At 46.2% G+C, this 27,507-nt stretch overlaps 1 protein-coding gene across 6 annotated transcripts in view; it reads right to left on the minus strand.

Annotated features, from left to right (window-relative positions):
- Window positions 1-27,507, minus strand: part of LIMK2 (LIM domain kinase 2) — a 30,861-nt gene that overhangs the window by 2,530 nt on the left and 824 nt on the right. The window contains exons 2-16 of one of the 6 annotated variants that reach the window (XM_066562580.1): window positions 25,684-25,783; window positions 12,901-13,036; window positions 11,541-11,650; window positions 11,129-11,317; window positions 10,630-10,735; window positions 9,107-9,303; window positions 8,221-8,407; window positions 7,396-7,412; window positions 5,771-5,879; window positions 4,906-5,037; window positions 4,594-4,650; window positions 4,355-4,420; window positions 3,389-3,563; window positions 1,976-2,031; window positions 25-182 (exon numbers count right to left, since the gene is read on the minus strand). In XM_066562580.1, the coding sequence (XP_066418677.1) occupies window positions 25-182; window positions 1,976-2,031; window positions 3,389-3,563; window positions 4,355-4,420; window positions 4,594-4,650; window positions 4,906-5,037; window positions 5,771-5,879; window positions 7,396-7,412; window positions 8,221-8,407; window positions 9,107-9,303; window positions 10,630-10,735; window positions 11,129-11,317; window positions 11,541-11,650; window positions 12,901-13,036; window positions 25,684-25,783 (1,795 nt within the window). Of the gene's footprint in view, window positions 1-24; window positions 183-1,975; window positions 2,032-3,388; window positions 3,564-4,354; window positions 4,421-4,593; window positions 4,651-4,905; window positions 5,038-5,770; window positions 5,880-7,395; window positions 7,413-8,220; window positions 8,408-9,106; window positions 9,304-10,629; window positions 10,736-11,128; window positions 11,318-11,540; window positions 11,651-12,900; window positions 13,037-17,973; window positions 18,309-25,683; window positions 26,133-27,507 lie in introns of those variants that run through there. The other 5 variants (XM_066562578.1, XM_066562581.1, XM_066562579.1 and 2 more) reach the window with 5 other exon arrangements.

Genomic DNA, 27,507 nt, shown 5'->3' on the forward strand with positions numbered 1-27,507 from the left:
GAGTCCTCCAGACCCCAAACCTACCTGCTCTCTGGTTCCAGTCTGCAGCAGATAGCAGCCAGAGGGAAAAAGGCTGGAGGACAATCAGCAGGAACAAACTTCTCCCAGAACAGCTTGACATTAAGGCCAAAATCCAGTGTGCGTGGGAGACAGTCTGGGTCAGCATAAACCTGGCCTATGATCTAGGGAAAGTGAGAGAAACACTTAAGTACTGCAGCAGATCAGGCAGGGGCTCCTTCAAAGTATCATGATGGAAATGAAACAACAGAAACACTGTTCTTCCTCTCCAGTGGAGCCACTAGCTCATGGCACTACATACAGACAAACTTCACTGGACACTTTTTCAAGACCTGGTGATGTGTCCACGACTGTGGAGGAAGTCCCAGATGCCTTCTCCTTCTGCCCAGGGTCCCTTGCCAGAAGACACAGCATGATGTGCCCCTCTCAGGGAGCTCCACAGTGTCTTGCAGCTGGGGATGATGCAGCCCCTCCTGATTGCAGGTAGTCAAGGCAACCTGCACCACCCTTCTTTTCTAACCATCTTTTCTAACCATTCCCTTCCCTTTCTAACCATCTTACCATGCCAACAGCAAAGCTCCTCAGTACAGAGCCTGTCCTGAACAATGCTGGGAAGTCAACAGCACCTCTAATTCTGAATTGTTCTGCCAGTGACAGATTCAACCCCCACCACAGCCAGAGGGCTGGGACAGACAAGACAGACAAACAACCATAACTGACATCCAGGAGGCTGCAGGAAAAGGAGAGCCAGTAAAGAGCTGGGTGGACAGGGAGCCCTGCCCCAGCCTTGCCCCAGTGCTCACCATCTCCAGCACAAGTGTAGAGGGAAGGAGCCCACAGCAGAGAGCTGTGGGGAGATCTGGACTCAGAAGGCAACACAAACTTTCACGTGGGCAGAGTATGAAGTTTAAAGCCTCACTGGGTATCATAGAAGGGCTGTTATTTATAACCACCCAGGCTTTTCTATGCCAGTAACTCAGCACGACAGCTACATCCTGGAACTAGACAGAAACGCCCATTATGTGTTTTGGCAGGTTTATGTCCTTATCTGTTTGAGTGTTTAATTTTAGGGGATTTTTTTAGCATCATAATTTTGGTGACGAGGAGAATGTTCATATGGTACTACCCTTTTATTTGTCTTTTTTTCTAGATGAAACAATTGTTTTAATCCCACATACAGATTTTTCAAGTTCCTAACTCTGTAACTCACAGCCACAACATTCTCTGAGAGGAGGGCCCAGTGTAAACAGAGCTCCAGATGAGGCCACAAAGATTTATGCACAGACATTTTCTTTGTCTCCTTCACCCAAACACTGAAAATGAAACTCTGCTGGCATCCCCTGGTGTTCCTGCAACTGCTGTGTTACACATAACACCCTGCCTTTCATCTGCATTTCCACTGTCATACACATCTTTTAAACTGAAAATACCTTGCAGCTTTCAAGTGCTGCTTTTTGTTCTGCAGATAGAAAAGCCTGATATAGCAATCAGACTCTGCATTGGCTCAGAAATAAACTAAGCCAACAGACTTCAGGGTGCAAGCTTCATTAATCGACCTGCAAAGAGGTTTTTGTTTCCACTTCTTTGAAGTGAAGTGCCATCCCCAGCGGAGGCCCTGAATTTGCTGAGATTATGCAGCTGATTGTTCTTTTAATGAGGCAGAAAAAGAAAAAAGCATCACAGTTCTAGGGAATACATCTACTTTCAAACAGATAGCAGGCTCAGTCAGAACTTGATGACTTTTTTACAGCTTCTCTCAGTCCAGGAAGAAACTGGGACCAGCAAACTACAAGACAGCTATCTTCCTTGAGGAAACAGAGGCTTGTTTTCCCAGTCTAATTCACTAATAATGTGCTGTTAGGTCACAGGCTGCACACTCAGATGCAGAGATCTGGGTGACACCATGTGTACACAGAGATGGGGACAATAAAGATGCCATTTAATGTCCTTGTCTTACCTCGCAGAGAACAATCCCAAATGAAAAAATGTCCACCATCTCATCGTAGCTCTGTCCTGTAGGAAACATGAGACATTCAGCTCTGTAAAGAGAGAGTTACCCAGCCAGCTATTTCAGGAGCTGCCAGCACCAAGCTTAACTAAGGCTATTCCCTGGAGAGCCCTAAAACAGGATTCAAAGCAAGGCTTAAACCTGAGCAGGGTCAGTCACCCCAAGATCTGTATATACCAACTGCATTACACTGCATTACAGATTTTACCCTGCTTCTCTCTTGTACGGGGGAATTACAGGACAACACTGTGTCAGATCTGAGCAAATGCTAAGAATAACTATGGAAAGCTCCTGCCCATTTTCATTGATTGTTGTTCTTGTGGATCTCTACAGAGCATGGAGCCAGTGCTCAGCTTCCCCAGCAGCCAGTGAGTGCCTGCTGCAGTGACTGCAGAGATAATAAATTACACACCGGCAGCACTTTGATCCTGGGAGAGCTGGCAGGCTCCAGCAAGCCATGCTCTGCTTACACACACCCCTCCCAAGCCAGGAGCTGCTAAGCAGCCTTGCTTTCAGAGCTGATGTCAGACTATGCTTTTGCTGTTCTCTTGATAAATGCCAGGACTGAGACAAACTCTGAAAAGCAGCCTCAAACTTCTTTAGGGCTGGAGGCCTTGAGGAAAGGCAAATAGAACAGCACACAAGAAAGCAACATAGAAAACTGAGCTGGGGGAGAGGAGCCCAGTCCTCCCTTCCCCAGTAGACTATGCTGGACAATGCTGACATCCCAGCCAGCCAAACTGCCCAACCTGGTCAGAGAGACCTGCTCGTTAGAAGGCAATTGTATCCACTGTATTTCACCTTCACCTCAACTCCTGCAGGGGCAGCTTTTCCTCTAAGGGTCACAGCTCAACCTTAATGAATGCAACTGAGGGATGCATGTCAAAACCCAGATTTTCCTGCACTTGGACAACTCCCCCTGAATCCTGAGGCTTCAGCAAACCTGGCAGCACACGGCCTCTCCCTAGATCTGTGCAACAGCATAAACCTCATCCCAGAATGTAATGATTCCCTGTTTCAAGGGGCAGTTCCAAAGCACGAGGCTATAACAGAAATTGGTCTCAGGTTCAGTTTTATCTCAGGCCTCTTTTTTCTTTCCTTTTATTTCGATTGTAGCAAGTTTACTTCTGTTGCCCTCCTAAAGAATCCTGTTGTCAAGCCAGAAGCAGTGCCTGGGCTGGTACAAAGGCTCACCAGGGCAGGCAGTGCAGGACTGCAGCTATGGCCTGTGTGTATAGAAAAGCTTCCACATGAGCAGGTCTAAAACCACAGGCTCTAAAAGGTTTGGGTGTTACTGGGGCACAGAAACTTTCAGTAATCCTGTCATCTCTGTATCTTGTCTCCTTGCTGCTGGACTCTTACCATTGAGCATCTCTGGGGCCATCCAGTAGGGGTTCCCCACCACCGTGTAGCGCTTTTTCCTGTCGCTCTTGCGCAGGGTTCGTTTCTTGGCCGACGGCTTCTCCAGGGTCGGCTTCTTCCTCTCCTCCACAATCAGCCGGGACAGACCGAAGTCAGCCACCACCACTGTCTTATCCTGCACAGGGGGTTTAGGACATGACACCGATCGCTCCCAGCCCCTTTCAGGAGCAAAGAGGCTGCAATTCCTGTTCACTACCAACTATAGTCTAAGGCAACTACCCAGGTTTCCTGCCACCACATGAGCATAGCAAGATGCCCAGACACTGTAAGATACCCAGTTCATGACCCCAGCTCATCACTTGCTCCCTTCATGATCTTCTTTCCTGTGTGGTTGCTAGCACTTATACCATCAATTTGGCTACTTGCCAGGAGAAACCTGGACCTTTCCTTTTAGATCTTCCTCTTTTACCTGGTCAGAAATTAACTTGGACTTTTATCCTGCGTTGTCTGAAGCCAAGTGAAAAAGGGCAGGCTTGAGGGAATGAAACTACATAATCTTGTGACCCAGCATTTAAAAAAGTGAGAGAACACACATGTGCACACACCTACACATTTGTCTGAATCCTGAGTGCCAACAGAAAGTCACTGAGTGGATAAAAGAACAGAAATAGCTGCAGAGAACACCTCAGACTTGAGATAAAGAACACAGCTGTACTAATTCTCAGAAAGTGACTCTTACAGGAACTGCTACCAGAGGAAGGGTGGTAAGAGAACAGAACACAAACAGTGAAAGCTGGATCAGTCTAGAAAATCCTGTGTGAGAATAAAGCTCCTTTGCCTGGGGCACAAAGCCTCTCTGAAATCAGTTCCACCCTGACAAAAGAGGGAACATCATGTGGAGAAAACCAAGGGAGGAAGATGCCAAGGAGAGAAGCAGCATGCTGTGGGAACTGAGGTGTAACTCACCAGCTTGATCAGGCAATTGTGTGAATTCAGGTCTCTGTGAATGATGCACATGGAGTGCAAGTAAGCCTGGAACAGAAGGAGAAAAGCTGGTGTTAGGGGTTCCTAGATGAGCATTTACAGACTCCACAACCCAATTCCAGTAGTCAGGCAGTGCCCACAGCCCTTCATACACCACCCTCCTGAAGCCACTAACCCTGACCCCAGAGTCTGCTCTGCTATGAAGCAACAGTCCAACTCACCATTCCAGAGGCAATCCCTTTGGCAAAGCTGACCTTCTGCTGCCAGGGGAATGGGTCCTGAAAGACAAATCCTCAATGGTCAGGGACCATCTTACCAGCCAGCTGCTGACAGCAGTTCCTTCACAAGATGGACTCTTACAGCAGTCAGAGACACGATACAGCCTCAGAAAGAAGAGGCTTCCTGCCTCAAGCTCACCCACAGCTAGGAAGCAGCTTTACTGCACAGCTCCAAGAAGACTAATAACAAGTACATGGGCACAGCCAGCACAGGCAGGCTCACTGAGCACACGTGTCCCAGGTGTCCATACTCACTGCGTTACGGAGGAAGTCCTTCAGCGTGCCGCCCTCGATGTACTCGGTGAGGAGATTGAGCTTCTTGTCCTTGTACAGCACACCAATGAACTTCAGCACGTTGGGGTGGTCCAGGCTGCGCATCACCTTCACCTGCAGGCAGAGACATCCCAAAGGGATGATTCACATCAAAAAGGGAATGGAACAAGTCCTGACAGATCCGTTCTGTGGTGAAAATCACTCCAGAGCTCAAAATCCTGTTCAGGGATCACAGAGATCACTCAAACCCCAACCTTAAGGCAGTCAATAAACTGTTGCCTCTTCATTCTCATGCTGTGCAATTAACCTGATCTTAGTCTTTAGGAGAGCACCCTTGAGTTTGGATAACATTTCAGAGGGCAAAACTCTCCAGAGCAGCTGTTGGGTCTGTGCTGTGTTAGGGCCACAACAGCAGTGTCAGGTGTTTAGGGAGCTGCCTTTAAGCTAAATCTGACTTTGAAAAACATGGTAGGCAGACACCAAGAAAATAGTTTTGCTTAAATACAGTGTGAGTCTTAAATATGTTACAGATATTGGCCCTTATCCTTTGTACTTATGCACAAGGCTCAAGGGATAAATCCTTTATGTACTGCACAGCTCAATTTGCCTCTGACTGAAGCTGCTCTTATCACTGAAAAATTAATGAACTGGAGCTGAAGCAATGTCTATTGCCCAATGTGAGTCACTGCAGCAAACATTCAGCTCATGTCAGCTTTTCCCCGTGCAATGTCTCCCTCCTCAGCACCTTCATTCCTGCCAGGTTGCTGGCAGGATCTCTCTCTCTGGAGAAGATGGGAGAGTTCTACCACACTACTGGCTCAGAAGCTGTTTGAAATTCTGCTCCTACCTCTGTCAAGAAAGTCTTCTGTGTTTCCTCATCACAGCGAATCAGCTCCTTCATCACCATCACCTTTCCTGTTGCTTTGTGAGTCACCTGGTGGAAACAAAACCCACAACTACAGGCAAGGTTCAAGAATACACAGCTCCAATGCTCCTGCAATTTCTGAAGAAGTGCAACATTCCCCTCCACCCAGAGAAGAAGAGAGATGGGAGGAAATTCAGGGATCTGCCGAAAACTGCGTGAAACTTCTCCTTTCGGAATTCACCGAAGGTGCCGTATGTGAAACAGAAACTACCCAAAGCTGACAGAGGATCATGCCAAGACCCAGAGCTGAAGGCTCCAGTTTGGGTAGCACAGGGCTGAGTGTGCACACAGGCTGCCAAAGCCTCCACACCGGTGCATGCCTCCAAGTTCCCTTATGGAACACATTTGTCCAGCGGGATGCTCACATTTTGTGCACAAGCTTTACCAACTGCATTCTGTGTCAGCAAAAGGATTGATGTTCACTTGCATCAGAAAGCAAACCAAACAACCCAAAACTGCATTATAAATACTTTGGCTTTATGGGGAATCTGAATCTCCAGTTCCACATGCATGTGGAACTGGACTGCACAGGCTGTTCAGTTAAGGCGGGAAGCAGTTAATTTTACCTTGCTCCTTTGGAGCAGTGTGTCTCAACATGCAAGGAATGTCCTAGAACAGTGGAAAACACAAAGAAATCCATCATAATAATAAGGTAATAAATTTCCTGGCTCTTAACATGGAAAGCATTTCCAGTTCCTCAAGAACTGTTTGCCTATCTCCAACTGGTTCCTGGCATTTTGCTGTATTATGAAGGTTTTTTGTAACCAGCTCAGGCTTGCTTGCACAGGGTGCAGGAGTGAGTAGAAAGAGTCCAAATTCCAATGAGCACATTTCCCTGGAAATCCTCTCCTCTTCATTTGCTTAACTTGGACAGCTCTGGCTCCCTAAGATCTGCAGCAAACTAAACAACCAGCTTGCCTCTCTGATCAGAAGAGAATTATGTGACCAGATATAGTACTTGCTGCATCACACCCAGTCAATCTGAAGCCTAAGAAAAATGTCACTTTTGTTTTCTTTAAAGGTAGGAGGCAAAAAAAGTCCTTTAGAAAACCTCCAGAACTAAAATCCAGAACACATGACCCAATTATAGTATTTAGGAAGCTTATGAGTTCTTGCAAACACTGTGACACACCAGTTCTGTTTGGAGCCATGGACATAACAAAGCTGACACAGGTGGAATGTGAGTGCATGGAATAACACAACAGAAGCAAGAGTACAATATTCTTCTGCTCCCATCTGAAATCAAGCATCCATACACAAGTAATGAGCCAGGGAACACTGCATGTTTCAGCCAGGGACATCTAATATCCAATGATAAAGGGAAGTGAAGAGACAAAGGCAAGGCTAAGTGGAATTCTTAAGCTGACATACCAGCAAAACTAAAACAAGTGTCACATGAAACTCCATGGGGGCAAATTTAACTCCCAGAGCATGCACCAGAACAGGATAGCCATGGGGCAATTTGAGCAGAAAAGAAATGCCTTTGTGCCAGTAACTGCTGGGACACAGATGACAAAAGCATGCAACAGAGCAAAGGTTTCACTTACCTGCACCTGTTATTTCTCTATGAGCAGAGAAGAAGAGAAATATGCTCATTAGTATGGATCAAGCATTGGGTTTGTAGTGCTGGCTCATCACCTCCCATGGAAGCATGAGATGAACATGGTGGCTGGACACCTCAAGTTTACACACCTCAGTGTAAGGGGAGAAGTCCCATCCCCTGATGAGTGCAGTCTGAGTACTGGGGAACTCACAGAACCTCAACAAGGCAGAGGAAGGTGCCCCTAATGCTGTCAGGAATGTTGGGATAGGAACTGCTGGAGTACCCTCAGTCAAGATCAGAGAGTTTAAATGCAAGAGAATGCTATTGATTGAGATTAGAGCTGTGAGAGTCATGCAAGACCTGACACCACCCCCACAATGACAAGCCACTTAGGCTGTGCCAGGGGTTCAGACATGGTCACTACATCAGCCTAGCAAACCCCTGAACATGCCACACTAAGGGTGGGTAAGAAATGCTGGGGAGCTGGACACAATCATAGGAAAGATGCTCATAAGAGGAAGTGTAGCCTGTTCCCTGTTCTCCCCACCTCACCCAGCAGCCTCCTGTGACACTCTGGAGGGCTAAGCCTGACTCACAAGATGAACATGTGCAGCCAAGGTTGACATTCAAAGGGGACAAAGTCAAAACCATCTGCAGTCTGACACTCATGGTCAGGGAAGGAAACAGAAATGGATCTCACAGCAAACCAGGGAAGATCCAAGACTGATCACTCTCAGCAAGGCAAAACCACCAAGTGGTGAAGGATGTCAAGACAGGCAGACATTGCTGTACTCAAGGTAACTGATGAATGTTTGAGGACCTCCCTCACCTTGATTGCTTGTCCAAAAAATCCTTTTCCTAGAACTTCACCATGAATCAGGTCACAGGGCCGGAAGATTTGCTGGGAGCAGCTGGAAGAGGAGCGCAGGGACTCAGAACGACTGATGTCACGGCTCAGGAGGAGAGGTTCCTTTGGAGAGCTGGGGCCAGGAGACTTAGAAATGCTGTTACTTCTCCTGGAAAACAAGGATGACAGGAAGGTCAGGGACGCTGCTGGGTAACCTTTGGTCCAGCATATCCCATCATTCACTGCTAAGGAACCAGTTTCTAATGTGCTCCAGTGCTTTTACTATCTCCAAAACCAGATGCTCTCCCAGCAGTGTGGAAGCTCCTTATGAATCCAGAGCAGCTTCCAAGTCAGAGCTGCCTAACAGCAACAACAAGCTCTCCTGCACTGGCAGTCTGAGGTGGAGCTCTGAGAACAGGGGGAGGAAGCTGTGAAGACACATCATTTGCTATCTCTAAACAAAGTACTGGTAAAAGCCTAAATGAGCAACTGAATGCTCCACTCAGAAAGACTTCTTCCCAAGTCTCAGGTCTCAGCCAGATTCCCCTTCCCATGTTCTTCCCCAGTCATCTAAGGCTGGTAAAAACCTGACCTTTACATTTACTGACTCTGAAATTTAGTAGCTTTTCTGTTAACAGTAGAGCTCCTTATTTTTATTACTGAACATTTGTCATCCCGAAAGGGAATGGAGAGAGACTGTACACCAACAGCAGAACCCAAAGCTCTCCATGACTTCTCCACTGGTTTCCAGCACGGCTGACATCAGAGATAAGCCCTGTGCCACAGTCACTGCAATCACAGGGCTGAGCTGCCCGGCCAGGCAGCACAGGCCAGAGGCAGGGCAGAGGCTGTGCTTCCCAGCCTTTACCTGAGGGAGCGCCGTCGCAGCGTTCCTTCCAGGTTCTCCTTGATGTCCAGAGGAGAGAGGGAGCGAGGGGACATGGGCGCCTTCATGTGGCTGGGAAGGCGCGAGTCCAGGCGGAGCCTGTCCAAGCGCTGCGACACCGGGTCGTGCTCTATCAGCAGCTGAAGCGTCTGGCTCGTCTTGCGAATCAATTCCTCCACCTGAAATCAAATCAAGGGCAGCATAGCAGCAGGCAGGAGGAAAGCAAGCTACAGGAGACAGAGGAGGCACAGGGAATGCCCCTCAGGAATCAGAGGAGAGAGTTCAGTGAGATCACTCCATAGTTGTGGTTTAGTTGGGTGCACCACAACTGTCTACCAGACAAGTCAGGCTGGCAACACAGAAATTCCTTGTGCTATCCAATACTTCTTTCTGGTCAGCTACAAGTAACCTATATAAAAAAGATGTGGACAGGCTGGAGAGGGGCCAGAGAGGGCCCACAAAGATGACTGAAGTGCTGTGAAGCTGCCACGTGAGGAAAGGCTGAGAGAACTGGGTGTGTTCAGCCTTGAGAAGGTTTAGGGGAGACCTTATCACCATGTTCCAGTATTTAAAGAGTGGCTACAAGGAAGATGAAGACTCCCTTTTCACAAGGAGTTACATGGAAGATACAAGAGGTAACGGTACAAAATAATCCTGGAAAGATTCCAGGTAGACACAAAGACATTTTTTTTACAAAAAACAATCAGCCCTTGGAATAATCTCCCCAGCAAAGTGGTGGATTCCCCAACACTGGACACATTTATGTTTCAGCTGGACATAGTGCTCTAGATAGTGCTTTTGTCAAGAAAGATTGCACCAGATGATCCTTGAGGTGCTTTCCAGTCTGGTATTTTATGACTCTATTAAATATTTTTCTTTCTCTGAGAAGTGTTCAAAAACTACACAAGTTTCTACCTTGAACAGTGCTCCAAAAAACAGCTTTGCAGAAGCTACACGGAGATCTGAGAGATGGTTTGTGCTCCTCATGTTCTCTTTAGTGCCAACAGTAAAGAAAACCCTTGGGAAGTGAAGGTAATGGAGCCCCTCCCCTTACACTCTTGCAGCATCCCCTGATATCTGTAGAAAGCATCTGCTTGTAAATAAAGACAGCAAATAGGTTTTTTTGCAATGGGAAATGTTCTAGGATCAGCTGGGCCTTGTGTATTAGCAGTGCCTCTAAAAGGATCAGAACTGTGCACTTTACCAGCAGTACATGGGGAAGTCTTCACAGCCTCTCTGTCCTCTGTCACAGCCCTAGACTTTTCTTATTACCTCCCTTCACATTTGAATGCCACAAAATCAGCACTGAATCCTAACTGCATTCCCATCTGTTACATTTTCCTCTCCAGCTGGAAGGCAAAGCTTGCCTTCATGTTTATTCCTCCTGTCAGCACAGTACCAGCAGTGTACACACACTGTGTGCAGGGTGGGAGAACAGTGTCAGCAAAGAGGAAAGGTGTGGGAAGGCAGAGGAGAAGGAGGCTTCAGAACAGAGCTCTACCCACCTCCTCCACCTGTAAGGTACGGATGGGAGCTCCATTGATCTCCAGGATCCGATCTGCAGGGTGGATGGCGTTTCGGACATCTGGGCTGATGTGCATCCTGTTAACCCTAAAGATGGGAATTACAGTCTGTATGTGAAGGCAGTTCAGCCAAAATTATCAAAAATATGCTCCCCTTCATATTGGTATTTTGAAATAAACCAGTGCTAATCTACCATTAGACCAAGTGCTTAGGTCTGAGCTGGTTTGGAGAGAGCTCTTCATATCACCAGTGGGAAAATCTTAGTCCAAATGTTTTATGTTCACTGAAGGAGACAGCACTGAGAAATACAATTATCAGTTAAGGTTGTCACAAGACTGAAATGAAGACCAAACACAAATGACTATTAGCCAACCTACGTCCCTATAACGCCAAGATTCCCTCAGGACAACAACGCTGCGAGATTTTTACCAGCTCCCTCTGCATGGACACGTACATTGCACAAAACCTGGTCATACTCACTCTTTCACCTGGACACCAGTGGCATAGCTGGAGCAGCCACCTTCAACAGACACAGAGAATCCCCTCTTGCCATCTGTGGCTGCTGGCATGGAGATGAGGGTCAGTGTATAAGGCAGCTGCTCACGCAGAGACTCAGTGGAGTGTTTTTCTATCATCGGTGTCAGCACAATCTGGTTATGGCATTTTCCACTGGAAGAAGTGAAGAAAGGCTTTATGTCCCATCCCTCCCTGCCAAACTCACACGTCTGAGTTCTCTCACTGACCACAAGCCATAGTTTTAGTGTTTACACCACTCCTTCCTCCCTCCCTCCAAGGCAGCTTCCTGGCATTCCTCAGAGCAGCACTGGCTGAAGCTAAACACGGCTTACACCCAGCAGGAAGCAGCTCTGTGGCAAAGTGCAGCTCCTCTTACCAGTAGAGAGTGGAATGTTGGACCAGTGCATAAGTGTCCCCATCTTCAATGATCACTTTGCAGCTCATACAAGCAAAGCACTCGGGGTGATACTTGTATTCGCCAGCCACCTACAGACAGAAAAGGGAGTAGCTTAGGAGGGCCAAAACCCAGCAGCAGATGCAGCTCCTGCTTTCCTCTCCAATCAATGTGTTCACTCACATCTCTAAAGCAAGTGGCAGTTTTTTACTGAAGAGTTATATTAGTCCATTCTCCATTTCCTAAACCCCATCCATGACACCTTGTTTACAGAACTCCCAAAACAAACATATCAACCCTCTAAGCAAAGCTTGTGTCCCAGGAACCTCTGCTGTATTTGGCAGCTGCTCAACTATCAAAAATAGTTGATAGTCTGCTGCAGACTAGTAAACAAGGTATTAAACCTTCCTGTTCAGTTGCTCTTGGCAAGATAATTAATGTTACGCCTGAATTAATAAAGCTGAAAGGGCTTTTTTTTTGGCAGACAGGCAGTGCACAAATTCAGATATTTAACCAGCCAGCTGACAGAAAAAAAAGCACAAACTGAGACAAAAAATAATCTTTAAAGAATATTTTTATTAATTGGTCTATTCTTCTATTTCCCTTACAAGAACTTCCTTTAGTGACGTTATTATGTCACTTTTGCAGGCAATGAGAAATTGTTTGCAAATTTCTCAGTATTTCCCTTTGAGTCAGCAATCATATTACTGCTTTTTTATTTAGGCTCTAGAAAATAATGGTTTTGTTTCAATCTTGGCAGTTTTAAAGTTTAAATATTTGCAAGGTGTGGCAGGAGGGGAACATTTAGGTGAGCCCATATTGTGCAGGAAGTGTTCAGTGCATCAAAGCTGTTGGGGCTAACACTGCTTCAAGACACCATCAGCCTGTAAAAGGACCCTGGCCACAACCAGATGGGACTTGGATGGCAATTTCCCACAGCCAGAACCTGCTGCTTACCCTGAGCTGAGAGCTGGGACTCCACAGTGCAGTGGAAAATCACCCCTGGAGCCACTGAGGCACAGTGCTACAGAAACTGAACAGATGTCCCCTGAATCACCTTCTGCTTTGCAGGTCTGTTCTTTTCAGCACTTGATTTGTTCATATGCTGCAGATCCTCACATGTCCCTCCTTTAACAGCTACCCCCATTCAAAATTAATTTTTATCCAGAAGATGCCCACACAGCGTTCATTTTTAATCTTTGATTAGACATTAGAGTAACAAGGAGATAATTACCCTCAGTTTATTTGGTTATCTGAATACCTAAGATTACTCCCAACTAAGTTTGAGGAGATGAAGGCAGGCATGTCCTGCCTCCAGGCAGGAATCCTTCCAAGTCCTTACCATCACAGGTCCAGTCATCAGCAGAGAGCAGCCATGGCAAGATTCCCCAAACTTCCCCCAGTAGTCTTTGTGACAGTACAGCTTCCCATCTTTCTCATAGTACCAGTTAGTGAGGGGATCCTGGCATTCAGAGCACCTTGAAGGAAACAAAAGAACAAAGTTCCAGTTGGCAGCAAGTGACAAATCAACAGTCCTTTCCTGCATGGAGAACACAGACATTCAGCAGCAGCTCAGCACCAGGTAGGTCTGCCAGTTAGGGATGTACTAAACCCTTCTGCCAGTTAGTTAGGGATGTACTAAACCCTTCCACTTCCCAGTGCTCTTTGAACTGAAAATTAGCACCAAACCCAAGGTCTGTAAGGAGAGGTGGATTCAACCAGTACAAAGAAAAAGAAGTTTTCAAATTTTAAAACAAATCCCACACATTGAAACCCACATTTATAAATTTTGCTCCTCTGCTTTCTCCCTCTTTCTGGATGCAAGTTTCCAGCTGCAGAGCTGCCCAGCACAGCAAGAGCTCTGCTCTGTTTCTGCTTAGTGTTTCTATAGCATCCCCCTTGTACCAGGGCTCCTGCCTCCTCAGCCAGGTCAGAAGCAAGACTGAGAAGCAGGATTCACTTCCCTTTGAAATGCAAAGCCAGTTTTGCACCAACCTTTCTGGAAAGTTTTTCTATTGTTCTGTAGGAAGGCCTCTCCCAAAAGGTAAACTGCAGCATTCTGCATTTGAGGGAGAGTTTTCAAAGCAGTTCATCCCCTGAGCTCTATAAATTACTGCATCCACCAATTCACTGTGATGAAAGTCCACCTCTCCCAGCTGATTGCTCTCCCTTCTGCTGATCACAGTGCATGAGAAAATAAACACCACAAGCAACCCAAACAAAAAAATCTAAATAAAATTAATTCTCTGATTTCATTAAGAGAATCCCCAAATCCTTTATATAGGTTATATACATAACATATACATATGTACATATACACCTTTATATAGGTTATATACATAACATATATAAAAAAGATGTGGACAGGCTGTCAGCCTCTATTTCAACAAGAAACCATTCCTATTTGTCTATCTACATACTTTCAAGAAACAAACTCCCCCCTCCCAAAAAAAAAAAAATCAAGGAAAAAAAATGCAGCAATTCTACTGCAGATACCTTTTTAGCAAATCACAAGCAGAACCCAGGCTTGCTGAATACAAAATAATCCTGCCTCAGCAAGATGCACTGGGCAAGGGAGTTTAACTGCAGCAGCGTGGAGGTGTGACTTACTGGAGAGATAAGGCACAGACAGGAGTTGCATCAGTAAGGATTATTCCATTAGCCCTGGGCAGCATGTTCTCAGACTTTAAAAGGAAAATAAGTCTGGCCATTTCTGAGTGCAGAATCCAGGTCAGTCACCAATAACTGGTTCAAAGAAACACCTTGAGGATCAGCCCATTGACACAATGGTTTCCAGACTTTCTTCTGTCTCCTCCCCCACAGCTGTCTCAGTTACTGCACTGGGATGGGGGTTTAGGTGGGTGTCCCTCTGGGCAGCTGGTCTCCCTCAGCACCCAGTGAGCTGGAGTCTGCTGGTGGCACTGGAGGAGCATTTCTTACATGCTCCCAGGGCTAAGATGAGAGCTACAGTTGACTTCACCTCTCACGAGCTTCCTAAAAGCTTATTTGTGCCAAAGACATTCCTTGTAAACTCCAGCAGCTTGTAATGAGCATGATGATAAATGAGGCTGGTCATGCTCCAAGAGAGCACAGAGAGACTTATTTGCTCCATCTCAAGAGACTGCAAAGTGACAAGGTAAAGCTGCTTGTAAGCAGCCTTTGGCTTTAGGGAAAAACACACCTCATGGAGTATTCAGTGCTGCACCCTCCTCTCAGGAAGATTTCTCCTTAAGATGTATTTGGCTTCTAGAGTGTTTGCTTTCCCAGCTGAGGAGCATCAAATCCTGTCCCCCCTCCAAGTGATGGGAAAGAACTCCAGCACATGCAACAGGCCCTGCCAATTTTGTGTGAAGCAGAGGGAACAGTAATTTAAGATTGCTTTACATGGTACATACATCACTAGAGCCCCAGCCTGGGGGCACTGTCATGGTCACACCCTGCTCCTGGTATGCAAGAGATCCAGAAGGCATCCCAGTGCATTCTGCCTTCAACCACTGGCCTTTGGCTTCCATTGCAGTAAATACCCCGTGCTGAATGAGCAAATCGGTGAGTGGGAGGGGAAAAAAGAGCAAGTGGAGACCAACAGCAAAGATTTCTATCGTTTTGTGGCAGGAACATCTGGCTCAGCACGGGCAAATCGGATCCCTCAGACTTATCCAACTCCTCCATGCATGCCTGTACCAGTGTGTGTGCTCCACCAGTGATTACATCTTCAAACAGGGAGCTGTGACCAGACCTGCACTTGGGATGCAGACAGCAGTGCTGGAGACTGCTTCACCAGGACTTCAGGACTTGGCTTTCTGTGTTTTCTCCACACAGGTGGGTCACTTATTTGTTTTTAAGCTCATCACCTTCCTTTCCTCACCTCTCTTCCATTTCACCTTCAACCCCTTCCTTTTTCTCCCTAAGTAAATGTAAAATTTCTGCAAAAGCAATACAAACTGCAGTTCTGTTTAGGTGGGGGATCAGGTGCATTTGCCTTCCCTTTACCCCACCTCTAGTACTAAATGTTTGATTTAACCTCATAGCACTTAGTTAAATTTGCTTCCATCCGGAAATAAGCACTGGTATCTAATTTGGAACACACCCATAGCAAAATGAAGGTGAGGAGGTGGAGCCAGCAAGCAGTCAGTTCTCTGCTATGTAATTAAACAAATCTGGGCAGGACAAGTTTGCAGCTTAAGGCTCAGAGCCCCACCCTGGGCAATGAGGCAACAGGAACAGAGCAAGCAGCCCTGGAGAGGCTGGATGCTGGAAGGGTCTAAGTGGCTGCTGGGTTAATCCCTGAAGGAACAGGACACAGCTGCAGCCCACGCTGCCACACAGCACCTTTGTCACCTACCATGCATTCTGTAACCTCAGAAAGGCAGGTGTGGGAAACTGGCTGACAGCACACAGGTACGGCTTCAATGCTTTTTATCATTCACCAAATGATAAAAGCAGCACATGATTGTTCCACAAGGCTCTCATTGAAGAGATATGTCAGAATTTTATCCCAGAAGATACAAGAGTTGCCATTTCTTCCTCTCCCGCCTCACTGGAGCTGTGCCCTTGCACCAAGGTTCTCATCAGCTGAGACAGGAATGCAAGTACTGCTACAAGTATTAAGGAAGCCAACCTTTGCCAGTCACCACAACCAAGAGAAAGGAGTATGCCATGCTCCTCTATCTTTTATAGATTAGAAGCCACTAATCTTCTCTTAGATTATATGCTATTCTTATTACAGAGTAGTAAATCATGGTGATCAAGTTTCACGGAGGACTGGTAACAGCCATACCTGCATATGTGTTCCTCTTACTGCCCAGCCACCATTTTCAGAGCTGCAGAACCCTGCTCTGATTATACAGACTAGACATTATAATTCTTCACTTCCCAGCTTTGGCTGTACAGAATAAATTAATTTGCCTCCCACAGCCATCCTCCAGGAACCACAAGCATCATCTGGGTGCAGAGTTCAGCCCTGATGCTCTGCAGCACAGCAAGTGCAGAAAGACCTCACAAATCACTGCTCCATGGACTCTTGGTTTTGTGGAGGTTGGTAGGAGGATCAGGTCACAACAGGTAACCAGCCCTAGTTTCAGTTGAAAAGCAGCACTGGTGCCTGGTGGCATCTCTTTTACAGCTAAATGAAAGGCAATACCTTCATGGAAGCAAAGACTTCCCTGGCACTGGAGGGACAGATCCCTTGGAGAAGGGCTCATTAACAAAATGCCCCCCCTCACACACTGTCAGGCCAGATCAGTTAACGCTAGACAGGCTCAGGAGAGCTGTGGTTCCAATTCTGCCGGCAGGGCAGGGAGGGGACAGGCACAGAGAGCTGCAGAATAAAGCATCAGCCCAGCCTGCAGCTCACCCAAAGGCTTACTCACCCGGGCTTAGCAGCTGTGTGTGCTCTGGCTACGCAACAGACACCAGACAAGGAGGAACAGACTACTAGAAAGACAGAGTGCTTAAGTTCTGACTATGCAAAACCATTTCCACACACTCAGGAGAAGGTGTATCTATGGCTTAGCATAATATCCTACACATATTACAAATAATGAGTGTCTGCTCACTTTCCTTCTTCTGAAAGCAGCTGCTGTTTCAGAAAGTTGCCTAAAGAAGCTCAGCAACTGTGCAGCAGCATTTACTCCTATCCTAGACTGGTTTACCAACAGGCTCCTTACTCCCAAACCACTACAAAAGTGTTTGCAGAACAGGATCAATAACAAGCAAATCCGAGCAGAGGGGATAGGAGGGAGACAATGAAAGTGCAAGCTGTGCCTTTCCCCATCCATCCACCTAATCAGCACATCAGTGTCAATCACCAGCCTGGCTGTGTTCAGCCTCACTGACTTTTCTCACTGTGGAGAAGCAATGCAATCAAAGTGTTGTTCTGGAACTATTGCCTTTCTCGATTCTCATTTGTTCAATTGGACCCAAACCAATAAAAGCCGAAGTAACCAAAATATCACAGAAGAATCCTTCTCATCCCAGTTACCTGCAAAGTGCCTGATTTCTTAAACAGGATTATGTGCTGCCTCGCTGCAGATTACATCACCTTCCTGAACTCCCACAGCAGCACCTCACCTCACCCAGTCACAAGGAGCTTTGGAAGAGAAGCAGCAGCAGCCACACTAATCTCATTCCTCTGCTGGTGAGCAGAGCACAGGGCACAGTGGCACATCGAGTGCTCCCTGCCTGGCTGTGCACACACTGGAGCTGCTCCCTCGAACCAGGGAGCTGGGAAGGGACTGGCAATAGGAATCTTCCCTGTCACCTCCTCAAAGCAACACGGGATCCCAGTTTAAGGCCAGCTGTTTCTGGCACACAAGCACAGGACCTCGTTCTTCCAGCCTCACCCACTGTGCCTGGACTGGCACACAGGGGGGAACCCCACTCTGGAGCCCCTCTGCTAACTCAGTGCAGGACTTACCGAAAGGGATCCTTGGGAGCAAAGTAAGCTGGAGCAGACAAGTAACTTCCCATCTTCAACACTGGATAAACCGGATCAGCCACAAACTTGTCCAACTGCCTCTGAACAGCTCTGTTCTGCCAACATGGCAGCAGGCAGTGCTCATTTACTCTTGCGCTGATTCAGATCCTTCACCTCCCTTTGAAGCTGCCCAAGGAATGCCAGGTCTCTCGGCTGCTCATTCTTTTTCAGATTTTTCCCGGCTCCCATTGCTGTAACCATCTTCTCCTGCACTCAGCAGCAGCAGCACCTCGGGAAGGACAAAATCCCTGCTCACGGGGCTAGTGGGACATGCTGCTGCAGCGGCTCTGCGAGCTCTGCTGCCTGCTCACTACTGGCAAGTTTTCCCTTCTCTGGTTCCACCCAAGGGTGGGAGGGGAGGAGGAGCCATGGCAGGCGGACAGCGGCGGATCCAGAGCCTCAACAGGCTCTGCTCCTTCACAGGGGTGGAGCTCTGACCCAAAGAGGGGCTGAGTATTTAGTGCTGAAAGAGAGCAGCTTTGGCCAAAGAATACAAGCACACACACGTGAAACTTGTCTTTGCAGCAGCCGCACGTTCTAATGGAGGAGTCAAAGACGGCAACGAGCCACATCTCCAAGTACATCAAATTAACTAAATACATTCCTAAACCCTTCACAGTGAGTGGGGTTATCCTGCCTTCACAGCACCTACAATCTGTTCACCCTGCTGCAGGAAGTAACTCGCAGTGTGCTTCATCCAAGGAAACACTGCTTTCTTTTCAATACTGTTTTAAGACATCATTACAATGCTTTAACAGAATTATTATCTCCTGAAGGGAAGCTGAGAGGTACAAATCACACGGAATACTCTCTCCAGCTCACAGCACATGCAGTTGTATCACTGTGCTTGTCTGAAGCCAAGCATGATCTCCAGTGACCTAATCAGCTAAAGCTGCTCGCAAGACACTCAAAAATGCAACAAACACCAAGCCCGCGCATTTCTGTACAGTCAGCAAAGCCTGGCATGCCTGAACACAGCCTGAAAACCATGCTCTGTTCCAGAGGCAAGAGCACAAGAGCTCTGTAATGTGCTTTTCCTGGAGATGCTCGCCTCAGCTGGCACACTGCTCCGGGGACGCTTGGGGCTGGAACAAGGCAGTCTTGGCTGCAGATTTGACAGCTGCTGCTCGCTCTTGAAGTATGCAGAAACCTAGGCAGCTTTTTGTGTTCTTTTTTTCTCCTTTCTTAAACATTTTTTTAAATTTAACTTTTAATAAGCAGCCACCTTTCTGAAGAGAAAAAAAAAATCTCAATTTTCCCCACTGAATGTAGTTGGTAAGCCTGGCTGTAAAAGTGCAGTGAAGCCTAATGCTTCAGAGCCCGATGTGCTTGTCAGTTCCAGCACGGGTCTAATTCCTTCTGACATTTCACACAGCTCTACTGGAAGCAGCAACACGGTGAGTCTGTGTCTAGGAATGCGCTCTGGTCTCCCACATTCTCTATATGCTGCGTGCTGAACAGGGGCCAGCGCTCACAACCCTGCGCTTCCCTGGCTATCAGCACCTCCCCACCACACGCCCACCTCCAGCGCAGCCCCTCCCGCCTCTGGCACCTACACACAAAAGCTTTTCCCTACAATTCTGCTGCCATGGGCTCACCGCCCTCCGAGGGGCATTCCACGTGACCTCATAAATCCCAACTCTTCAGACAAAACCTTTGAAGATTTGATCCACAGATGTGATAAGCAGCCAGCTAGTCTGTGAATGAAGCCAGTAGATAAAGCCCGACTTCAAAGTAATAAAAACCACCCAGACGGCTAAGCAACTAGGAAAGGATTTTAAGACTTCCTTAAAGCCAAAGGACACATAGTCAAATGTCTATTTAAACAGGAAACTTCTTATCAAAATTATTTTACTTCTGCAGCAAGACCCAGCAGCAGAAGCCAGTAAGTTACTTTGGCTACACAGAAATGTCTTGTTACTTCTTGCTTTTTCTGTTGTCTCTATGACCTATTTGAGAATACAATGTCTTCTGATAAAAGGGCTCTGGAAAAGGTGTTAATGTGTTCATACATTCTAGATCTGAATTCCTGCCAGAATGACTGTACTTCAATAATGCTGATAACAGGTGTGTGGGGGGGGGGAGCACCTTCTGTAATTTTACTGATGCCATCTCTGGGGGCCAAAATGCACGGGAGTAAATTTCTTTTTCACCAAGTCAAGTCAGACATCAGCAACTTCTCTCTTGAAAATGCTGGCAGCATTTCCACTACAACCAGGTGGTCATCACGGGGGGAGCTTTTTTCCTCGTTATGGTTTAGAACTGTGCAATAACTTGTGCCAGAAAGGCTATACCTAACAAATGAAAAGGAACACATGAAAAACCTTAACAAGGACTTACATGATATTTATCACCGAGTCTCAGCCATTATTAGAGATTTATCTCCCCAGAAATAAATCACACAGCTGTTGTGATATTCCAGTGATGAATACCTTGAGCCAGCTGGGGCCGGGCAGCCTCTCCTTGCCACACATCCCGTGCTGCTCGGTAGCATATCTGCAGACAGATGTATTGCTCAGCACATCCGCCAGCCCTGAGATACACAAACTTCTCCTGGCACAGACAGACACTTCCACATGTGTGGGACTGAGGGAAGAGGAATCTGCTCGATGCTTGAAGAGTTTGCAGCAAGCCTTTCCTTCAGCATGGGCACAGCTTGGAGGCATTCCAAATACTTCATGCAATCCCAACACCTCATTGTATTCCCAAGGCACTTAACGTGTAACACGTGCTTTGCTGCTGTTGAAAGCCAAGAGTCAGCTCCTGAAACCAATCCAGTCAGCTCCTGCGAGCAGCACCTTGGGATCTGCACGTACCTCTGAGCTCTTGTAGCCAATCTTGAGTAAACTACAAGAAACCTGAAGCTCAGCTCCATCACTGCATCTCACTTCTGAGCAGCAGCACAACCTCAGAACAACGCTGTGATGCTGTTCAGTATCTCACACCACCAAGCACATGAGGAAGGAGAGGTTTTATCCCCACCACACTCGCCTGATGGCTGCAGCCCTCCTGAATGGGTGCGGGCTGAGAAGCAAACCAAGGAAATTCAACCCACTGAAACTTAGGTTATACATGGTTTGGGAAGCAGTGGTTTCTGCTCTGTAAATGCAGCAGATATGGCAGTAGGACTGGCACTTGCAGCACTGCATCCTCACTCCTCCTGGACGTGCTGCTTTGGTCTGTGAGGAACGGGAACTCCTCAGGGAAGGATCCTGCCTCACTCCTGTGCCTCACATTCAGTGCTGTGTGAGTAATTCTAATTACCTTGATATAATAATGCTCGATAACAGTGCCCTAAAGGACAAGCTGCCAATTCAAGCAAAAGAAAGTTTGGACTGGAATGCCCCATTCCTCCTTAAATATAAAGGCTGGTCATTGATGCCCTGTATCTGATAGATTCCCCTGAGGAATTCGGGCCACCTGCAAAGTGCTTCATTGTTCCTTTGAATGTGTAAACTCTCAATGGTCATAGCGATCTGTGTGCCAATAGGGAACTATTTGTCCCTGAATCTGATAGTGAGCTCCTGAATTTCAATGCTGAAGAAGACACCACCGGAGGAGCACTGCCAGGAATCTGCAGGATTAGTGAAGAGTTCTCACCTCTGAGGCCCCTATCATTAACTTTCTGTAACTGCCAGAAACTGGAGAAGAGAGGGAAGACGATTTTTATCTTCCTGCTCCTACCTTAATTCAGCTGCCTTTTATTACTGCTGCTCTTTCCCCTGCTCTCAAACTCAGCTGCTGGGTGGATAAACCTGCCTTGTTCTCACAGGTGAAAAGCTAAAGGAAAACTCAAAGCACCAAACATCCCACAATTTAAATTCCTCCTAATACCCATCTTGCTTACATCTTCATTTATCCACGTTTGTGCTTCAAATCCTGTTCAACCATTTGTCCTCTGAGGAGGGAGCTGCTTTTGGAAAATGAAGGCCTGTGCCAAAGAGACTGAACTGACAGAAGTGATCTAAAGTCTAGAAAATAGAGTCTGGAGAAAAAGCCAAGTCTGCTAAATCCAGGGCTTCTGCCTTGCACCAGGGACTGATGGGAGATACAATCTCCTTTCTGACAGGGGAAGGCTCTGTGGATAACAGAAACAGGGAAAAAAGCTTGTTTTTCATGAACATGGCTAGAAGAAATGGATTTAAATGTGAAGATAGTAGACAGAAGGTTCTAACCCTGAGGATAATGAAGTTCTAGTAAACAGTGTGAGACACCAAAATTCTACAGTCACTGGAGATTTTTAGATGACCAATTTCTTGATCATCCCTAAGCCACAAAAATTACTTGCTTCAAATATAAGTTGATAGTAGATATACTAAAAACAGAAACCAGATTTATAAAAATACCCTCAGAAATCATCTAGTTTATCCTGCACCCCCAGACCAGGTTTAATTATATACAGTCTTCATACAAGTTTGCCAGGCTTGCTTTCCCCTGTCCCCAAATGTAAAAAGAATCAAAGTGATTTACTAAGTTTTGCTGAGAAAAAAAAATATTTCTGTAGCACACAAAATATGGCATTCAGTATAGAAAAATCACATTTTGGAAGACAATCAAATCACTAGAGCTGGGAAATTAGTGTAACACGTGCTTTGCTGCTGTTGAAAGACAAGAGTCAGCTCCTATTTAGTGTTTCTTTTTCTGTCCAGTAGGCTGGAGCTTAGGGCACCCCTTGATCCATGGATAGCTAATCCACTGCTCTTCAAACTCCTGATGATTTTTCAGCTTTTAATTAACTGGTTTGGCTATAAACTAAATGGTATCTTTTAAATCTGTGACTGTAAAATCACCAGTAATCCATCACCTTCTGCTACTTTTGAAGATATACTGTGAACATTTTTTCTGGCTTTGGCTTTTAGTAGAGATTTGTGCAGCAAGCCAGTGTTGCTTGGCTACTTAAATTAGGTTTATTTTATAGACCACAGCACTAAACATGCTCTGTTATTTCATGGTTAGGAAGGAACTGAGCCTCAGCTGTCTTCCTTCCTAAAAAATGCTTAAGCAGCCTGCTACAGTAGGAATTCCTGCCAGTATTTCCAATTATTTTCTTCCTATGCATCCATTTTCCACCTGGATGTGGTCTACAGGCTTGGTCTGAATTTGTGGTTTTCAAATAATCAAAACTGGATTTTTAACAAATACCATGTCCTTAAGAAAAAGCCATACAGCTATGTCTGGGTCTTCTCATTCCATCCTACTCCAATTCAAATACACAATATCCCAACAGAAAGTGGGGATTGTCTTTAATTTCATTCATCAGTAACTGCAGAAAAACAACACAAACCACCAAAAATAAACACTGGTAATAATACTTTATTCAAAAGTATATTTAGATATATATTCAAAAGTATTCAAGGCTTTACCTTCTATTTTGCAATATGGGAAAAAGTTTGACTGAAAACAATAAAACCACCATGCTCTTGGTCAAAAAAGCTCTTCCAATAATCCCCTGAGGTAAAAATGATCCAGATCTAGGAAAAAGGCATCTTTTCACTTCTATCTTTCCCTTTCTTGGTGTAATGGTTGAAGTTCTGTGCAATGCAATTTCCAAATCCAGTCAAACTGTGAAAAGCAGTGACCTTTGGAAGTGTGTGCTGTCTCAACAGAACTCAGAGGCACAAAAGCACATTCAGAGTTAATTCACAACAGACACTGTGACAGAAACATCTAAGAAACTTCCTCAGCCAGATCCAGCCCATCAGATTCAAGCCTAAGGAACCAGCTGGCCAAAGAACAGTCCAAAATATCCAAGATCTACAAACAGGGATTTGTTCTTCCCTCCAGCCACAGCAGAGAAAATGCAGGTTTCAGAGACAAAAGCTCCTGTAGATGCAGTTTGAGGAAGGAGGGAAGTGACAAAAACTTAAATCCTCAGAGACGCTCATGTACGTCAGCTCCTGCCAGCGCCAAGCCTGACCAAGAATAAACAGAGCTAACGAGCCTGGAGCAATGCCAAGCAGCATTAGAGAAATTATGTGCCAGGCCAGGGAGTCAGCTAATCCCCAGGAAGACTGGAAAAAACACTGCACAAGAGCCGCCGGAACTCACAGCTCCCAACTGCCAAAGCCTCCTACCCTTAGAGGCTTTTTCAAGTTTGCCTTTGGGATATCAGGCACAGGAGCGCTGCTCAGCATGGCTTAGGGACAGCAGGAGGAAAAGAGGAACACAGGGCAAACTGGAAACTTGTTTTCATGTACAGTCCTACCCTGGAACTAGGAAAAAGGGGAGGGCAGCTTCCTTTGCTGCAGCTTCCAACTGTTCACTGAGCACAGCAGCCTCACTGGGTGCTCCAGCTTGCCAAAGGCACAGAGCACAAGAAGAGCATCAGCAAATGCAAAAAGTGACTACACAGCTCAGAGAAAGGTTGGTGTCATCACTTGTATAAAACAAACCAGCCAAGAAGCAACAACCAAACCTCCATTATACAATATAACCTATGAAAACAAATCCTCTGTGAAGTGTCCCAAAGGCAGGATTTGCCTCCAGCTCAGCTGCTCCTCACTTCAACAGCCCAAACAGCAAGGAGCACCAAGACATTTGCAAATCAAGACCCACAAGAGAAATACATTCAATGGCAAGAGGGACACACTTCCCAGCACACACAGCTTGGGGTTTGGCTACTGGCACAGTCTAGGGAAGCTCAGCAGGATACTCATCCTTCAGGGAAAAGAGAAAACCAGGATTAAGAAAGGCTGCTTCATTATGGCTAAACATGAACACTAAAACCAAGAGAAATCCAAAATACCGGGATTTGTAATGAAATCAAAACGTTATTGTGATTATTAATGTGTCACTAAAACAGCATTTTCCAAGTCAACTGAGCCTGCGCTGCTTTGGCAGCATGAGATTCTTTATTTTTTTTAACTATACCAATAACCACAATCCTCACTTCAACAAAGTTGGGGTATTTTGTTGGGGTTTTTTCCTTGTGTTCTTTAAACGAGGACAATAGATGCTTACTTTGGCACAGCAAACATTCCTCCAAAGCCACACTTTGGCTTCCTTTTTCCCCACTTTCTTCAACAGTATCCAAAACATTAACCTCCCCATATTCAAGCCAACATAGAAGCCAGTAGAAGCTGCAGGTACTGAACCTCTCTCAAAAATGCAGACCCCTTCAGAAATGTGATTCTGGAGCATGAAAACTGGACTGAGTATTCATGGAACACCTAAAAGAGTCATTACTCCTACCACCATGGCAGACATCCCTTTTTGTCCTTGCTGACAGCAACATTATCTAACAGATTTCATAAGTTTGTCTGTCTTAAGAGTCTGGAAAGGAGAGAAAGCAAAAGGCAAGATCTCTATCAGCACCCTGATAACACCCTTGCACCTACCACACATGGAAAAAGCAACAGGCTGTGCAAATTGCTTGGGCACTACTTTGGAATGCTGCAGAAGACAAACATGTAACCCATGGCTTCTGCCACCAGCAGTAAATCAGAGCTTTTATTTGCACTTTATCTGTGCCAGGCTGTGCCAGCTGCTCTGGGGACTGGATGGTGTCCCTGAGGTACAGCCACAAAGGAGCTGGGAACAGGTCAGGCACAGAGAGCACTGCAGGAATCCCCAGCTCATGCTGGGGCCTCACCAGCAGGTCCCAGCCAGTGGAACAGCACAAGGAGGGTTGAAAGGCTGAGCTTTACCTACCGGAAACAGGAGATGTGCCAAGCCTCATTGACAGTCTTGTGCAGGCGCTGCCCAGCAGCAATGCTGTCCCCACATCCCAGACATCTCCAGACCTCTTCACCTGCACACAGCAATAAGGGGACAAACAGCAACCGGTTTACAGCAGAGAAAACAAAGATTGGTACATCCTTCATAAAGAACAACCTTAAGTTAAGTAACTGACAGGAAAGCCTTCCCACATGGAAAGCTGCAGGCAGTCTATAACCCCAGAGTGGGAACTCCCAAATCAAACTCTCATATCTTGTATATGTTTTTTCCTTCAGTCATGACATTTGCTTCTTCACATTCTGCACAAGAAAAATATATGACTTTTCACATAAAACAGTTCAGTTACAGCTCTGTCAGAGCAGAGATTTCAGGAAGGCAACACTGGTCTAGTACAACAATTCCAACAGAGAACCGTGCTAGGCCAGGAAGCCACACTACTGCTTCCCCCACAGCACTGACTCAGCACATAACGTTTGCTCTCATTTGTATAATTAACTGGATTTCCCAGAACTGAAAGAAAGGAAAGGCAAACTTCATTCAGTAGAGAACAACTAGACTACTAGGAAGGAATTACACTCTTGAATGAATAATCCCTTAGAGACTGTACAGCCAACACCAGGCTACCGTCAGACTTAGGAAGGGGGAGTGATGCTACTGGCCTATTGCCCTTCCAGAAAATACTTAAAACAGTTATAATAGAGCTATAATAGTTTTTGCTAGAACTGCCAGAAAGCCCCAGAGAGAGCTGGTTACTTAGATGCAAGCAAGCTAGGAAAACAGAATGAAAGCTTGTGCACAAAGAACATTTGGCACACAGATAAATGCTATCCAAAATCCCAAGGGCAGTGCAGGCATATTAAAGAGTCAAGAATCTTAGTTCAGCACAGGATGGCACAAGAAATGTGTCACAGAGCTGAGCAGATCCCAAATCTGTTTCTTCCTGCTACCAACAGTTTGCTTGCAGCAAGGCTGCATTAAAGGAAAAGGTGCACTTAGACAAGGAAAACCACAAACCATGGACTTCCCTTTTCCAAAGAATGGTACAACTCGGTTAGGCAAGTTGCTTAGGCAAGTTCACACCACTGCTAAGTTCCTTGAAGCTACACAAAACAGAAGCCATCAACCTTCCATGCACCTTTGCCCCACCGTGCAGGTCAACGGCAATGTTTAAAATTAACCAAGGTGAAGATCTTGCACTTTTTACATGAATAGCTATTTCAGGGAAAAAAAATATTTGCTGCTCAGCTACAAGCACCACTATGACCAGCAGTATCCAGGAAAGTCTCCATAAAGATGTAAGGCTCAAAGGGCACCTCCAAATGTGACAAGTGGTGTAGGTTGCTACTTCAGTTCCCAAGTGTGCATCAGCTCCACACCTGGATCACCTGCCCCTGTGCCCTCCTGTAAATCCAGAACACCAAGAACTCCACCCGAGCTCAGACCTGCACAACAAAGTAAAGGTTGGGAGAACCTTGGAAAAACCTGACCCTACCTGTGTTGTCCTATAAAGGAAATGGCTTTTCAGCACACTGGGAATAAAAGGTAAAGCTCTGTGTGCCTGTGCCTCCATGCACAGGCAGCCAATGCTCTCCTCTCCAAGCAGGGCAAGGCCTGGAAGTCAGCTGAACTTCTGAAATAGCTGCAGGCCAAAACTACCTGTAAACCAAACATTCTGCGGCTCCATCCCCTCCCATTCAGTGTCGCCAGCACAACACACACGTGTCAAAACTGTCTGCGGATCTTGTTAAAGACATTTAAAGATCAATGACTACACCACAGCTGACTACAAGCAACAAA

The sequence above is a fragment of the Molothrus aeneus genome, chromosome 18 (genome assembly GCF_037042795.1).
Source record: "Molothrus aeneus isolate 106 chromosome 18, BPBGC_Maene_1.0, whole genome shotgun sequence".
Taxonomy (NCBI): domain Eukaryota; kingdom Metazoa; phylum Chordata; class Aves; order Passeriformes; family Icteridae; genus Molothrus; species Molothrus aeneus.